This window comes from Sarcophilus harrisii, chromosome 3 (genome assembly GCF_902635505.1).
Source record: "Sarcophilus harrisii chromosome 3, mSarHar1.11, whole genome shotgun sequence".
In the NCBI taxonomy this organism is placed as follows: domain Eukaryota; kingdom Metazoa; phylum Chordata; class Mammalia; order Dasyuromorphia; family Dasyuridae; genus Sarcophilus; species Sarcophilus harrisii.
Window position 1 is genome coordinate 510062458 of NC_045428.1, and position 16922 is coordinate 510079379.

General features: G+C 34.0%; 1 protein-coding gene across 4 annotated transcripts in view; it reads left to right on the forward strand.

Moving 5' to 3' along the window:
• Nucleotides 1-16922, forward strand: part of ANKRD42 (ankyrin repeat domain 42) — a 116520-nt gene that overhangs the window by 25331 nt on the left and 74267 nt on the right. For all 4 annotated transcript variants that reach the window (XM_031961848.1, XM_031961849.1, XM_031961847.1 and 1 more), the window contains exon 4: nucleotides 14359-14478. In XM_031961848.1, the coding sequence (XP_031817708.1) occupies nucleotides 14359-14478 (120 nt within the window). The remainder of the gene's footprint in view (nucleotides 1-14358; nucleotides 14479-16922) is intronic.

Here is a 16922-nt window from a genome sequence, read left to right on the forward strand (position 1 = left end):
TTCTTAGGCAAATCCTCAACCTCCAATAGGAAAAATTCCTTGGACCTGTGGGACAAAGGAAAGGTATAGCCCATAAGGTTGCCTAGTAAACAGAAAAAGGTGTGGTTTGGGTTACAGTCATTAGCTATTCCCCCAAATTCCTGTGAGAGGAGGAAGCACATGGAGTACTCAACTGAACTTTGCCTGATTTTCTTCATTTTTTTTTTTTTTTTGCTGCTTTTTTTGAAGAGCTCTTTTTTAAAAATTATTTTTATGTTACACATGTACACCCCTTTTTACATATTTCCATATTATCATGTTGGGAGAGAAAAATAGGCACAAAACAGAAAAACCTCGAGAAAAAAAAGATAGGTGAAAATAGAATATGTTGATCTACATTCAGTCTCCATCTCTCTAGATGCAGATGGTATTTTCTATGCAAAGTTTATTGGAATTGCCTTGTATCACTGAACTACTGAGAAGAAACAAGCCTAGCAGAGTTGATCATCACACAATCCTGCTGTTGCTGAGTACAATGTTTTCCTGGTTCTGTTTGCTTCACTCAGCATCATTTCTTTTAAATCTTTCCAAGCCTTTCTAAAATCAGCCTGTTCATCATTTTTATATAGAACAATAATATTCCATTACTTTAATGTACCATAACTTATTTAGCCATTCCTCAATTGATGTGCATCTACTCATTTTCCAATTCCTTGTCACCACAAAAAGAGCTGCTACAAGCATTTTTGCACATGTGGGTCCTTTTCCCTCTTTTATGATTCTTTGGTATGATATAGTACTCATTTTTCTTCTCACCTACCCTTAATCACTGACGGAGTGTTGCTTCAGACTAACTGAGACTTGGGGAGGATCTCAGCTTAAGAAAGCCAAGGTGGTCTACTGCTTCTGGGGCCATCTCCAGTCAACCTGATTTATGTCTTGCCACTGGATCAAGATAACCCCAGAGAATAGAGACTGGTAATTTTTTACAGCCCTGCTTCACTTAAATCCAGTTTACTTGCAAGTCATGAAATCACTTTCTTGATGTCATGGGACAAAAAACAATGAGCATTTGCTCTTGCCACATGACTGTTCTTCCTTTTCTATATATGTCTCTCTTTACAGCCCTTTACAAAGTTTCTCTTGTTTATTTCTTGTTCGTAATATATGATATATATATCTCATACCAACCAGCTTTTCATTGCCTTTTGGGTGACCCAGAACTTAATTTAGGGATCATAATGTTCCATAACTCACAGCTATGGGCATTTTTTTTCATAATTTAAAAAAATTTATTTTAAATTTAAATATAAAATGAGAAAAGAAAAAAGAAACACAACATTGCTTTGTATACCGCAGAACAATAGAGGATTCAGTATAAATCAAATTTTCATTTCAACAAAACCCATATAATAAATACTACTTGTTTTCAAAGTTGGACAGCTTTTCTTTCCTTTTTTGTAGGTTTTCTTTTGTTCTGTGAACTTTTTAATTTTTTTTTCCTTCTCTCCCCTTCTCTCCAATAAGCAGGCTGTAATAAAGCGTGGATACATATGCATAGATATCTATAAACATACACATATTTACATATATACATTCATACACATATGTGTAAGACCATACTATGTTTATTTCTACTTGTCAATTGATTCTCAGGAGGTTTATAGCATCTTCCTTTATAAGTCCAAGTCTTTCCATTTTTTTTTTCTAAATCAATCAGCTCATTATTTCTTATACCATAACAATATTCCATTCTAATGACTTCCTATCTGAAAGATTGTCTTTGCATTTTCCCCCCCCAATTTTCTGCTTCCCTTCTATTCTTGGCTACACAGGTTTCAATATTTTAATTTAAAATAATCAAAATTACTCATTTTATATTTCAGCAATGTTCTTACCTTATAAGAGAGTTTAAGGGAAGACACTGCTGACTCTACTTCTTTTACATGATTTTCTCCATTTTTTTTTGAAGTTTCAAATGAATTATGTTAATTTTTTTCTAACTCAGTAAGATAATTTTAAAATGATTTAATTGGAATGAAATTTAATGAATAGATTAGTTAGGCAAAAATATCATTTAAAAATTTTATTGTCTTTACCCATGAACAATAAATATTACTCAAATTATTTAGATCTGACTTGTTTGTATAAAGACATTTTATGTTTGTGTTCATATAGTTCCTGTGCCTGTTTTGGCAGATATATCCTTAAGTATTTTATATTGTCTAATTATTTTAAATGGTGTAAAACAATATTGAATAATATGGCTGACACATAGTGTAGTTTTCCTAGTTTTCTCATATGATTAAGTCTGTTTTAGCTTTAACTTTGTTTGAGATCAAATGATTACTACCTCTACTTTTTTTACATAACAAATTTTACTCCTGCCCTTTATTTTTTCTTTGTGTATATTTCTCATTTTGATTATGTTTCCTGAAAGTAACTTCTTATTGAATTCAATTTTTAAAATTTATTATCCCTTTCCCTTTTATAAGTAAATTCATTCCATTTCACATTTTAAGCAATAATTACTTATATATTTTCCTCTTTCCTATTTTCCCTTATTATCCTTCTCACTCTATTCCTGAAAATTCCCTCCTTTTCTTTATTTCTACCTGCTATCTTGCCCTCTATTTCTTAACCTACCCACCCTCTAAAAGTCCCTCCCTATCCTCTCTCCCTTCCTGTCCCATTATCCTCTTAATGAGTTTTGAAAACACGCAGGCACACACACACACACACACACACACACACGTAATGTTCCCTTCTTTACATATTCCTGATGAAATGTTTCCAGTACTTACCATCCTCCTCCCTACTAGATTCATCTGTATCAAGTGCCATGCCCCCATCATCTATGTATATGCTTCTACTGTGATGAATTTTGATAAGGTTAAAATTTTTTTTTATGAATACTTGAAGACCCTCATCAAGTGCCAAAAGAGGACAAGTTTATAATTCTGGGTGACTTTAGTACCAGAATGGTCACAGACTACCAGACATGAGAGGAAGTCCTTGGGAGAAATGGAATCAGAAATAACAATAGCAGTAGTCACTTACTATTGAAGACTTGTGCATTTCATAATCTTCTCATCACTAGCAATTTTCTATTTATCTAAACACAATAAAACTTAATGGATCCACTCTTATAGCAGACACTGACATTTAATAGACTATGCCATTTATAAGGAGAAGACACAGGATGTGAGAGTGATGAAGGCAATTTATGTCACAGTGCTGAACCCATCATAGATTTGTCATTACTTTCTTTTTCACCCCAAGTGAAAATCCCTGCTCCTTTTGTCTTCCTTTTTCCCCTAGTGAAGCTTAAAAAAAAAAGGCTTCTCTTTTTGTTATTACTTTCCTTGTCAGTTTCTGTTCTTTCTGAGTTTTAGCATTGTTAGCATTATAAATATCATGCTGTACTTTTCACATCCACACAGGTTTCTTGAGGCTACTCCTATTTTTCCTCCTTATTGGAACTGCTTTTCTTTTGTGTATTTAAAATTTAATTGTTAAGTATTTCCCATTCCCCCGGGCTCATGTCTTAGGAATTATTTTGCTTCATGGCTCCTATCTTTTCTCTGAACTAATTTTAGATTGTTTTCCCCAAATCAGAGGTGCATGAGAACAGTTGTGAAAATTATGTATTGAATTTTTTATCTTTTAAAAAAATTATTTTTTCCACTTAGTAGTTATTTTTTCCAATTATATATACAGATAGTTTTCAATATTCACTTTTTTTTTTTTAAGATTTTGAGTTCTAAATTGTTTTCTACCTTTCTCTCTCTCTCTCTCTCTCTCTCTCTCTCTCTCTCTCTCTCTCTCTTTTAATTTTAATAGCCTTTTATTTACAGGTTATATGTATGGGTAACTTTACAGCATTGACAATTGCCAAATCTCTTGTTCCAATTTTTCCCCTCCTTCCTCCCATCCCCTCCCCCAGATGGCAGGATGACCAGTAGATGTTAAATATATTAAAATATAAATTAGATACACAATAAGTAAACATGACCAAACCGTTATTTTGCTGTACAAAAAGAATCGGACTCTGAAATATTGTACAATTAGCCTATGAAGGAAATCAAAAATGCAGGTGGGCAAAAATATAGGGATTGGGAATTCAATGTAATGGTTTTTAGTCATCTCCCAGAGTTCTTTCGCTGGTACCTTTCTTTCTCTTCTTCCCCTTCCCCAAGATTATTTAAAATTTCTTAAATATTCAAAAAGAAAAGTAAGTCCTACATAATAGATATACATGTATCTTTATATACAGTATTTTCTGTTCTAGAATATATGGAAATGCTATCTTACTTGGTGTTTGTTAAGTTTAGAATTAAAAAAAAAACCTTCCAAAGTACTTGTTAGACATTATCTTGATTTTCTCCTCACAAGGTGGAGTGGTGACTCTCCTCAAGAGTTGAAGTCATATCCCACTTGTCCATTTCCCCATACAGTAATCAGTTCCTTTTTCTTTGTATATAAAACACAATTTTCCCAGGTTAGTTCTTCCATCTTTTGAAGGTCTAAAGAACGTTATTAGCTGTTTTGCTTTTGGCTGAGGGAGAACTGCAGTAGATTTTTATTAATTGAATTTCCTCATCACTATATCATATGACTGTGCCAAAGTTTTATTCTGTTTTCTAAACTCCTCATTGTTTTCCTCTTTCTGTCTAGATGATCTGTAGTATACTCTAGTGACAAAATCACTTCTGTCTCTTATCTCCTTGACCTTCACCCAAATACCCTTATACTTCTTCCCTCTGGATCTTCAATTTCCTCACATGAATATGTTCTCACAACTTTTACTGGTCTTGTTTCTATGGGTTTCATCCAACCAAGTCTCAGTGATGTGTATGAAGTATTCCTAATTCCTCTTGTTTGTTGCTTAAACTTGGAGAATTTATGTGTAGACCCTTGATACATTTATATGCAATACATTTTACATGCTTTTTTCTTTGTATTTTGTGTTGTGAATTTGCAGATGTCCCACTTTCTTACTTTGTGGCTTTATGTTATGATATTTTACTTACTACATAATAGCTTATTCTTTACCCCATTTAAAAATTTTTATAATTGTTTTGATAAGATTCTTATCAATCTTTCTTAAGTGTATTCCATCTTTATGAGTAGTTGAAGAATATGAACAGGCAGTTTTCAGATGAAATTAAAACCATTTATAGTCATGAAAAAATGATCTAAATCACTATTGATTGCTGAAAAGAAAATTAAAACAACTCTAAGGTACCACTTCATACCTATCAGATTGGCTAAGATGACAGGAAAAGATAATAATGAATATTGGAGGGGATGTGGGAAAACTGGTGACACTAATAATGCATTGTTGGTAGAGTTATGAACTGATTCAAACATTTTGGAGAGCAATTTGGAACTATGCTCAAAAGGTGAACTGTGCATTCCCAATGTTTCTACTGGGTCTATATTCCAAAGAGATCATAAAAGGAAATGATGCCTATGTGCAAAAATGTTTGTAGCAGCTCTTTTTATGGTGGCAAAGAATTGGAAATTGAACAGTTGCCCATAAGTTGGGAAATGGCTAAATAAGTTATGGTATATGAATATTGTGGAATATTATTGTTCTACAGGAAATGATGTGCAGGCAAATTTCAGAAAATTTTAGGAAGACTTATATGAACTGATGCTGAGTAAAGTGAGCAGAACAAGGAGAACATTGTACACAATCACAGCAACATTATATGTTCATCAACTATGATAGACTTAGCTCTATTCAGCAATACATTGATCCAAGAATAAGAAAATAGACTTGGGATGGAAAATGCCATTTGCATCTAGAGAGATAACTATAGAGACTGAATGAAGATTGAAGTATACTATTTTCACCTTTTTGTTGTTTGCTTTTTCTTTTTCATTTTTTTCTTTTGTTCTGATTTTTCTTTTATAACATGACAAATATGGAAATATGTTTAAAATGATTGTACACATGTAACTTTTATCAGATTGTTTCTTGGGAGAATGGGGAGATAAGAGAGAGAGCTAGAAAAGAAAATTTGGAACTTAAAATCTTACAAAAGTGAATATTGAAAACTATTTTTACGTGTAATTAGAAAAATAAAACACTATTGAAAAGAAAAAAGAAACAAAAAGATACAAAAATATCCTGTTTTTAGCTAGAAATTAGTCAACCTAGTATTGTAAATTGTTATCCAGAAATCCAAATATTATTTTCAGAAATTGCCTTCTTGGCCAACTGTTCAGTTCCCAAATCAAATTTTTTTTTGCTTCTGTATATATTGTTTTCACTGGGCAAAAGTGAAGCAAATATAACCTGTGTCTTCAATTTCTTTTCTACTACTTCAAAATTATTAACCATCAAGGCGCATTAGATTGGTTTCTTCCGATTGAGAAGTAACCTTCTAGTTAAAGAGAACTTTTTGTCTTCTACAAAGACCTATTAAGTACATTTTTGATGCTAAAAATGGGAAAGGGATGGAGGACAGTTTAGTAATACTGATTGCAAGAATTTTATGTTGAAATTTTACTGAGATAAATCATTTGTCATAATGCAGAAACAAAAAAGACTAAAAACCAGTTGAGTAAGCAAATACTTGGCTTATTTGCTATTGGAAAATCATAGCAATAAAGGACAATGCCAGTTTAGAAGATAAATATATTTTAAAATTTTATGTAGTAAAATGATGAGTATTAAGTAGTTCCTTAAGATGTAGCTAAGCAAAGTTGTCCTGAGGGCATTTAAGAATAAAACTTAGGTGAACAGATAGAAGGTAGAAAAGATCTGCCAAGGTTTTTACTTTTGAAAAATTTGCCATTGAGGACAGTGAAGTCATCACTTTTGAACTTCCTGTCCTTATGTGGTTTTTTAGGAAATGAAAGTGGCATTGAGGAAGACAAAGATGGGAAAAGAGGCTGGATTAGATCAAGTATACACAAAGGATGCCTATGATGGCGATACATTGAAAGATCTGAAGAAGATGTAGACCCCAAAGTTATGAAAAACAATTTGGGCTATATTAAATAGTGATCAAAGAAACTGGAATGAGAAGATGCCCATCAACTGAGGAGTAGCTGAACACATGACATATGAATGTGATAGAATACTGTTTTATTTTAAGAATTGGTGAAGGGGAAGGCCTTAGAAAAATTTAGGAATATTGCATGAACAGAAGCATTATAAGCCTACAGACTCACATATGTAAATAATACCTAATAAATTTATTTAAACAATGCCAACATTTTTCATCTAAATATTTTTGAGAATAATCTACATGTTCAGCAATGCCATAATTAATCAAAATATTAGAAGTGAACAGACAGACTTTCAGATAAAGATCCTTTCTTCAATATTATTGCCAATTTAATATTTAATATTGCTGAGTAAAGGCTATAGAGAATTTATAAACCCACTATGTTTACCAAATACTAACACTAAAAAAGCTCTGGGAAGACCAAAATGCTGCTTCAAAGGTTTCCTTCAAAAAGATGCCTTCCATCCATATATCAAAATTATGTAAGATTCTTTGAAAAATATACCTACAGAAATAACCTTAAACATATATCAAAATGTGATATCTGCTGATAAATATCAAGTGAAACATAAAGCAGGGAGATATGTGTTTACTAAAAATGTTGGCTGCTGTCTTGTAGGAGATCCAGTACTGAATCTGGATTGAAGGATGATTTCATGTGGGATGGTGAATTTTTGGAATGACATCATACTGGTTTCATTAAGCCTCAAAACATTGTAGAGCCTTTTAAATGAGAACCACAATCACTCAAAAAGAATTTGTGATTGTTGTGCTTAAAGAAACAACTAAGTAGATGAAGAATATTTGTTGTCTAGTCTATAACATACAATTAAATGTATAACCTACCAAGCTCATTTATCAGTATTTATGTCTTGTGCATATCCTACAAATGGAAGACGAATTTAATCTAGCATTTAACAGGAAGAGAAGTGAATTCCTTTGCCTTTGAAAATTGCCAAATTCTTTTAATGAGCCCAAGATTTTTTTAGAAACAAAAGTTTTGTTTTTTTAATACCAATAATTCTACTTGTATTGTATGAATTTGTGTCATAAAACAATATAATCTCCAAAGAAATGAAATTTGAGTATCACCTTGCATTATGGAGACACATGATAGATTTGATTATTCTCCAACTCATTAAAAGGGAGGATTTACAATGGAGAAGCAGTGTAAATAATACAAAGAAATATGTGAATGAAAAAACATGGCCTGGTTATGTAAGCAAAATGAGAGATAACTAATGGACAGCTGTATGCTCTTTTTGAGTCTTTTTGATTCCTTGATGAGTCAAGAGAGCTCAAGGAAGGCCTCCCAACATATTGGGGTGAAGCCCTTGTGGCAAACTTAGTGGAGAACATGGACAAGAGTTGCACAGGAAGGGTAGACATGACTTGTTTTGATTTGTGTTCATGGAAGGAATACTCACATTGATGAGATCATAGATCCATTTGAGTTGCTCAGAAGGTTAATATGAGAGGATACTAACTTCAAAATGATCCTACATGAACAGCTTGTGAACAACAGTTAGAAAGAGAGAGAGTGTGCTGTCAGAGAGCAATCAATGACCCTCTGATGGTAAACATGAAGTGAGACACAAAAGAGGGAGATATATATCCTTATCAGAAATATTTGTAGGTATGATGAAGGAGATGGAACCTTGAGTTTAGTTAGAGAAGAATTCCCTGTTGATGGTAAGATCTTCAAGGTGCTGTGGACATCATTGAGTGATTACATTTAAGCCCAAAGAGTCTGCAGAGCCTCCTCAAAGGGTGTAATCACTCACAGAAGTTTGGCTTGTCTATCTACACAGGAAAGACCAAGTAGATGAATAATGTCTTATTTTTTTTATTATAGCTTTTTTATTATAGCTTTTTATCGACAAAACATATGCGTGAGTATTTTTTCAACATTGACCTTGCAAAAACTTCTGTTCCAACTTTTCCTCTCCTTCTCTCCACTCCCTCCCATACATGTTAAATGTTAAAGTATATGTTAAATACAATATATATATATATATATATATATATATATATATATGCATATTTATACAGTTATCTTGCTGCATAAGAAAAATTGGATTTAGAAATAAGATAAAAATAACCTGAGAAGAAAAACAAAAATGCAAGCAAACAATAACAGAAAGAGTAGAAATACTATGTTTTGGTCCACACTCACTTCCCAGTGTTCTTTCGCTGGGTATAGCTGGTTCTGTTCATTACTGATCACTTGGAAATGATTCGGATCCTCTCATTGTTAAAGAGAGCCACGTCCATCAGAACTGATCCTCATATAGTATTGTTGTTGAAGTGTATAATGATCTCCTGGTTATGCTCATTTTACTCAGCATCAGTTCATGTAAGTCTCTCCAAGTCTCTCTGTATTCATCCTGCTGCTCATTTCTTACAGAATAATAATATTCCATAACATTCATATGCCACAATTTACCCAACCATTCTCCAATTGATGGGCATCCATTCATTTTCCAGTTTCTTGCCACTATAAAAAGGGTTGCCACAAACATTTTTGCACATGTGGGTCCCTTTCCCTTCTTTAAGATCTCTTTGGCATATAAGCCCAATAGTAACACTGTTGGATCAAAGAATATGCACAGTTTGATAACTTTTTGAGTATAATTCCAAATTGCTCTACAGAATGATTGCATCCATTCATGGCTCCACCAACAATGTATCAGTGTCGCAGTTTTCCCACATCCCCTCCAACATTCGTCATTATCTTTTCCTGTCATCTTAGCCAATCTGAAAGGTATGTAGTGGTATCTCAGAGTTGTCTTGATTTGTATTTCTCTGATCAATAATGATTTGGAGCATATTTTCATGTGAGTAGAAATAGTTTCAATTTCTTCATCCGAAAATTGTCTGTTCATATCCTTTGACCATTTATCAATTAGAGAATGGCTTGAGAATGTCTTATTCCTCAAGAGTTCAACATGTAGCTGAATGGTCTCCTATAGAGGTTGTCCAATGTTATGCATATATAGAACCGATGGTGCAGATAAACAATGAGCTAGAACTAAAATTTCAAGAAAGAAAGGAGCAAGACAAAAATCATCTCTCAGAATTATGAATAGGAGAAAAGTTCATGCCCAAACAGTGGATAGAGATAATCACAGAAGATAAAATGAGTAATTTTGGTCATTTTAAATTCAAAAGATTTTTCCATAACCTAAACTAATGAAGTTAAAATTAGAAGAGAAACCAGTTAGTGGGAGGAAAAAAAAACTTTGCAACAAGTTTTTCTGATAAAGGTTTCATTTCTAAGATATATAAGAAATGGATTAAAATTTATAAGAAAAGATTTATTCCCCTATAGGCAATGATGATCAAGTCAGGCAATTTTCAAAGGAAGAAATCTAAGCTGTTAACAACTGTGTGAAAAAAGTGTTTCAAATCTACTAACAATTACAGAAATGCAAATTAAAACAACTTATTTTACCTCTTACCCATCAACTTGGAAAAGTTGACAAAAAGAAGAGAATGAAGCATGTTGGGGGCATTAATAAAAAATAATCATTTGAATTAGAATGGTCCGGCTATTCTGAAATGTAATTTGAAATTCTGCCTAAAAATTACCAAACTTCGTGATAATGTTACTAGATCTATATCTGAAAGAGATCAAAAAAGGAGGAAGAGCACCCTTATGATTAAAAAGATTTATGGCATTTTGGTATTTATATATACATACAAACACATATATGTAATCACAAAGAAAATGAGAGAGCATAAGAGAATGTGTGCTTTCTTTTAAATTTATTTACATTTTACTTCAATTAAAATTTTTTTGAGACCCAAATTTTCTCCTTCCAGACTCTCGATTCTATCCATTGAGAAGGTAAACAATATATCAAATATACATGCAGCATGTTTCAATATTTGCCATATTGCAAAAAAAAAAAAAACCTGAAAAAATTATGCTTTCAATCTGAACTCAGACTTCTCAGTTATCTCTGATGATAGATCAGCATTTTTCATCAAGTTTCCTTTGGCGGAGGGGGGAAATTAAAATAAAAAAAAAAGAGTCCTTTGGAATTGGATCCTTGTCTTAATCAAAGTAGTTAAGTTTTTCACAACTGATCATCATTATAGTACTGCTGTTATGTATACTATAATTTCCTAATTCTGCTCACTTCATTCTGCATCAATTCACATAAATCTTCCCAGGTTTTCCCCCAAAACATTATTTCTTATAGCATGACATTATTGCATTATAATCATATTCCATATCACAACTTGTTCAGTTATTCCTCAATTGATGGATATCTCCTCAATTTCCAGTTCTTTGCTATCACAAAAAGAGGTGCTATAAATATTTATGTACTTATGAATCATTTTCATTTTTCTTTGATCTTTCTGGAATATAGACCAAGTAGGCATATGTATGCACAGTTTTGTAACCCTTTGACTATAATTGCTGTTTATGGGGAAAATGATCAGTTCACAATTTCACCAACAATGAATTCATGTTCTTATTTTTTCACATTCTCTTAGCATTTTTCAGTATCCTTTTCTGTCTTGTTTATCAATCTGATAAGTATGAAGTGGTACCTCAGAATTACTTTAATTTTCATTTTTCTAATCAGTAATGACTATAATAATGAGTATTTTTCATATGACTATAGGTAGTTTTGATTTCTTCTGAAAACTGTTTGTTCTTATCCTTTGACTATGTAGTAATTGAAGAATGGCTCTTATTTTTTATAAATTTTACTAGTTTCATGTCCCTCCTCTGTTTTGCTCCTGACTATTGCTTTCACTAATCTGCCCTCCCTTTTATCACCCTAATCTCCTTTTCATCAAATCTATTTTTTAAGGAGTTTTCTTCAGATAATTTCTGTTTTTCCCTTTCCATAACTTCTTGCAAAGATCTCATTTCCTTTCCCCATTTTTCTTGTAAGATTTTTTTGAATTCTTCCAAAAGAGCCTTATAAAATGGGGACCAACTCATATCATCTTTTGGGGCTTCATCTGGATCTGATTATCCTTTAGGATTCTCAGAGCGTGAAGTCTGTTCTCTCTCTCCATACAAACTGTCTATGGTCAGAGGTTTTTTTTTTTTTTTTTTTTTTTTTTGTTTGTTTGTTTGTTTTGTTTGGTTTTGTTTTTTACCTTTTTTGCTCATTTTTTTTAATTTAAAGATTGAGGTCTGCTCTTAAGGCAAAGGGGTGACAGCTGCTTTAGTTTGCCCTGGGGCTGGTGCTGCTATCTGACTTCCAGTGCTGAGTATTCATGGCCAGGTCTCATGCTCTGAATTTCAGGGGCTCACACTTTGCCTTTTGCATTTGTTTTGGGTGGTTTACAGTTAATATGCTGATCCACTGGCTTGTAGTCAGGAAAGAGTAGCCTTAGAGACTTGCAGTAGATTCCCTGGTGCACTGATACTACAATACCCCGGCTTCCTGCCCTGGTCTTCCCTATGCTGCAGTCTGGCCTCTGGCCTCATTAGCCTCTCCCCCTGCCTGATTGAAACAAACCTTTTCTGAAGTTTTTCCAAAGTATCTTCTTCTGGAAATTTGTTATACTCCCAAGTATTTGTGGGTTCTATGACTCCAAAACCAGTTCAGAGGCTTAATCTGCTGTTGATTTGAAGGAAGCTCCAAGTGCCACTTTGGCTCTGCCCCTCCCCCCCTGCATCTTTCTGCTAATCCCTAAACCCCATTTACTTTCCTGTTGGGTAATAGATTTCTATACCAGATTAAAAGAGACAGAAAGAGGGGAGGAGGGAGGGAGGAAGAGAGGGAGGAAGGGAAACAGAGACAGAGATGGGGGGAAAGGAGGGAGGGAGGGAGGGAGGGGGAGAGAGACACACACAAAGAAAGAGAGAGACATAGAGTAGGGGAGAAGGGAAGATAGAGGGAAAGACAGAAGAGAGAGAGAGAGAGAGAGAGAGAGAGAGAGAGAGAGAGAGAGAGAGAGAAAGAAAGAGAGAAAGAGAATGTTTCCTCTTTGAATTAATTCTGATGATTGATTCTAGCATTACCTAATATACAGATCCCCCTTCTCCCTGATTCCCACCTTCACTGCAAAAGGTCTTTGCATTCCTTTCTTAGGTAAGACAATCTTCTCCATTTTCCATCTCTCTTCCCTTCTCTCCCTGAGAGAAGATACACCTTCTCTCAGTGTATCTCTTTTTTTAATTCTGTCTCCTTTTTGGAAGACCATCCCAATATAATTGACTTACACCTGTGTTCTCTGCCTATATGTATGTAGATTCCTTCTAATTGTGTCTTAGTCTTCTCTATCACCATAGATGCTGTTTATTGTCACGTTCTTTTTTGTTTATTTGTTTGCTCAGATTGAAAGCATAATTTTTTCAGGGTTTTTTTTTTTTTTTTTTTTTTTTTTTTTTTTTTTTTTTTTTTTTTTTTTTTTTTTTTTTTTTTTGTTTTTTTTTTTTTTTTTTTTTTTTTTTTTTTTTTTTTTTTTTTTTGCAATATGGCAAATATGGAAACATTTGTTTGCTCAATTCTTGACTTTGAATTTTATGTTAAAATTGGGCTCTGCTTCTCTGGTGGGAGTAAGGGCTATTTTCAGAGCCAGTTATGGGGGGGTCTATATGTTTTTGGTGCTTCCAAGATGAAATGATCTGGGGAGAGATATTGTCACTGTTTTCCTGGTCTGGCCTTTAGTCTTTCCTTAGGAAGGGCCTCTGCTCCCCTATAATTGCAAGTACTAGGGCTGTACCTTTCCACCCTGAACATCCTTTGGCTGAGAGTTCCTAAAGGTGCTATTGCTGCTGCTGTCACTGCCACTTCCAAGACTTACCACTGGTATTGCCTTAGCATGCACAGTGGGCTTGGTGGCCCACCTCTTCTTCCAACCTTTTGAGATGGAAAAATGTCTCACCCTAACCTTTTGTTGGCTATAGTGCTTTGGATTCAATTTATCATATTATTTTAAGATTATTTAGAGAGTAATGTTGAGAGAGAGGTTTGGCTGGCTTGCTGCCTTTATTCTACCATTTTGGTTCTCTTATGTACTAGCTTTCAAATAGTATTTATAATAGTGCTCGTATTCTTCCTCTCTTCTTCCCTTCCTCCCTTCTTCCCTCCCTCTCTCTGTCCCCCCCCCCCCTTTCTTTCTTTCTTTCTTTCTTGGCAGTTGGGATTAAGTGACTTGCCCAGGGTCACACCGCTAGGAAGTGTTAAGTATTTGAGGGCAGATTTGAACTCAAGTCTTCCTGACTTCAGGGCTGGTGCTCTATCCACTGTACCACCTAGCTTCTCCCCAATACTAGTATTCTCTATGAAAATAATCATTAATACTTTTAGGAAACAAAAATATAGCATCAACATTGACCATACATTGTAATCACAGATTCTATTTTGTGTAATTTTAGGCTCTTATAATGAATGGAGCAGATCTTTCTACTCAGGATGATCGTGGATGCACTCCAACACACCTTGCTGCAACACATGGACATTCTTACACATTACAAATTATGCTCAGAAGTGGAGTGGTAAGGAAGATGTTTTGTAATATGTAATTTAGTAATAAATGTAATAATGATAATGATGATAATTTACTTTCATAGTGTTTTTCTCAGAACACCTCAGGGGGTACTGCAAGTAGGATCGTTATCTCCATTTTTCAGATAAGGAAATTGTAAAGTACTAGTCACACAGCTAGTAACTGAAAAATGTATAATACAAATCCAGATTTTCTTATTCCTTTAGTGTTCTATACCAGGCTGCCTCTTTGTAATAATGAGTCTTATAAAATCTAAATAAAATTTAAGAGTCTTGTAATCACGTTCTAACTCTGTCCTTGACTTGCTAGGAATTTATAAGTGTCACTGAAAGGTGAATATAATGGTTCTGTAGTTCTAGACAAGGCAGATAAGTTTGGATTGTTGGTGTAGGCTAGAATCATTTCCAGTGTGCTTAAAGTACTGGCCAAGCACCACAGGCAATATAAACTGGGACTTATTCCTTGAGTACTCTGCTAAATCAGATTTCTTATACAGAATCTTACAAAAAATTACAGTATTAGTACTGGCTAGGAACCCTACAATTCATATAGAGCTAGAAATTTTAAGCTTGGATATTTCCCAGTGTCTGAAGATTGGAAGGATAATTTAGGAAAGAAACTTAGTGTGAAAACTAGTTGATTGTTGGGACATGAGTAATATGTAAAAAGGAGCAATGCATACACTGTATCTTGGAGACTTTTAACTTTTCAGATTTCATCTTAGATTGTTATTCTCTCAGAAATGGACCTCAGGAACCATTGCCAATACATGTTAATTATTATCATTCCAAAGTTCTGTGGTCTGTATGCCTATAGTGCTGGTTAATAGAAAATGTGGAAGATTAGGATATGGGTAGAGCTTTGGCCATCAAATAAAAGAATGAAGGTGAATCAGTATATCATACCATGGATTCAGAATGCTCTAGACTGTCTGCCTGGTAGCCGGTCATTTCAGTATTGTGTTTGTGCAGCTGTATGCTGTTTGTTCCCCATGGTGCGCCAGATGACAGGAAAAGACAGGTTTCACCTATCCAGTAGTATTTTACTAGTCACAGCACATTTTTTATTTGATTTTTGAAAAAAGGTGGTTGGTTGCATTAATTGTCTGTATTAGTATATCTTGTCCAAGATAATGGGAGAGCATTTGGAAAAAATATAGAAAATATTAGATTAACAAGAAACCACTGCTCTAATGTTGTTAGTGACAAGTATCAGTTCTGTAGAATCTTGTCCTGTAACTCATTATCAGGCAATGAGTACTGACCTTGAGAAAATAAATGTGTTTTCTTATCACTTGGCCATATCTTTGGAAGTTATCATAAAGTGAAAGTTTTTTCTAGGATCTGATGTTTGTGATCTGAAACTTGAAAACTATACTGTCACAGTAAATCCCTCAATGATCTCATCCATAACTGGTTACAAACCAAAAGCAGAAAGAGAGGAAGAGGATAATTTATACCTTCTGTTTAACTGCTTTACAAATTCAGGCAATCCTTTTGTGTTATACACTGATTCCAGCTGAAAGTTCTTAGGAATAATTTTATTCTAAGAGAAAGATGGCTATTAAAAGTCCCCCATTGTATTTGTTATTATTACTGGCCATAAACCTTGGCATTTTACCCAGAGTTTGAGATTGTTAACATTGAATTAGGCTGTCAGCAATAAAATCTTAGATATAGCACTTTCAAGTATGGACAGAAAACAATCAAAGACTTATATTCTGACAATTGCCAAGTTGGACACTATCTGCTAGCAAAGATAGCTGAGCTGGCTAGCTATGAATTTATTGTGTATTTTAGAAAAAAAAAGTCCAGTGGGGATGTTTATGCCCTGCCACTTAGTTGCAACTTTGATGGTTCTGATGAAGGGATGAAGGTAATATAATGCAAAAGGAGCAAGAATACTCAACACAAGATGACACTTGCACTCCTGGATAATGTGAAGTTGTAGCACTGAGCCTTGATTGTGTTGGTATATAAGTTTAAGATTTATTTCTATTAGGGAAAGAAGGTGACCCTGGGAAGCTCAGGCTTATGTTCTTATTGATACTGTACTGTTAAGATAATAGCAAAAATTGGTAAAATGCAGTAAGGTGCTGTATGATTGGGGTTAAAAGGCAGTAATTGATTCTACCAAAGGCCTACCATAAAAACACTGCATTATGATTTTAGATTCTTGGGCCAAGAGAAGACTCTGGAACTGGTATGGAATTGGTTGTATGGGCTCAGGATAGAAGCAGGTATGTTTAAGAAGTGTGTAGCCTGTCCTTAGTTGATTTAAAGGAATGTGCCATCATCTTGGACAGCTAATCTGGAAAGCATAAAGAGTAACAAGACTTGAGTAAATATAGAGCTTTTCTAGAAGAGAATAGAAAGAACATAAGCAATATCCTAAACTGAGGGGATCTCACATTGTTTGCAACCGATTAACTTT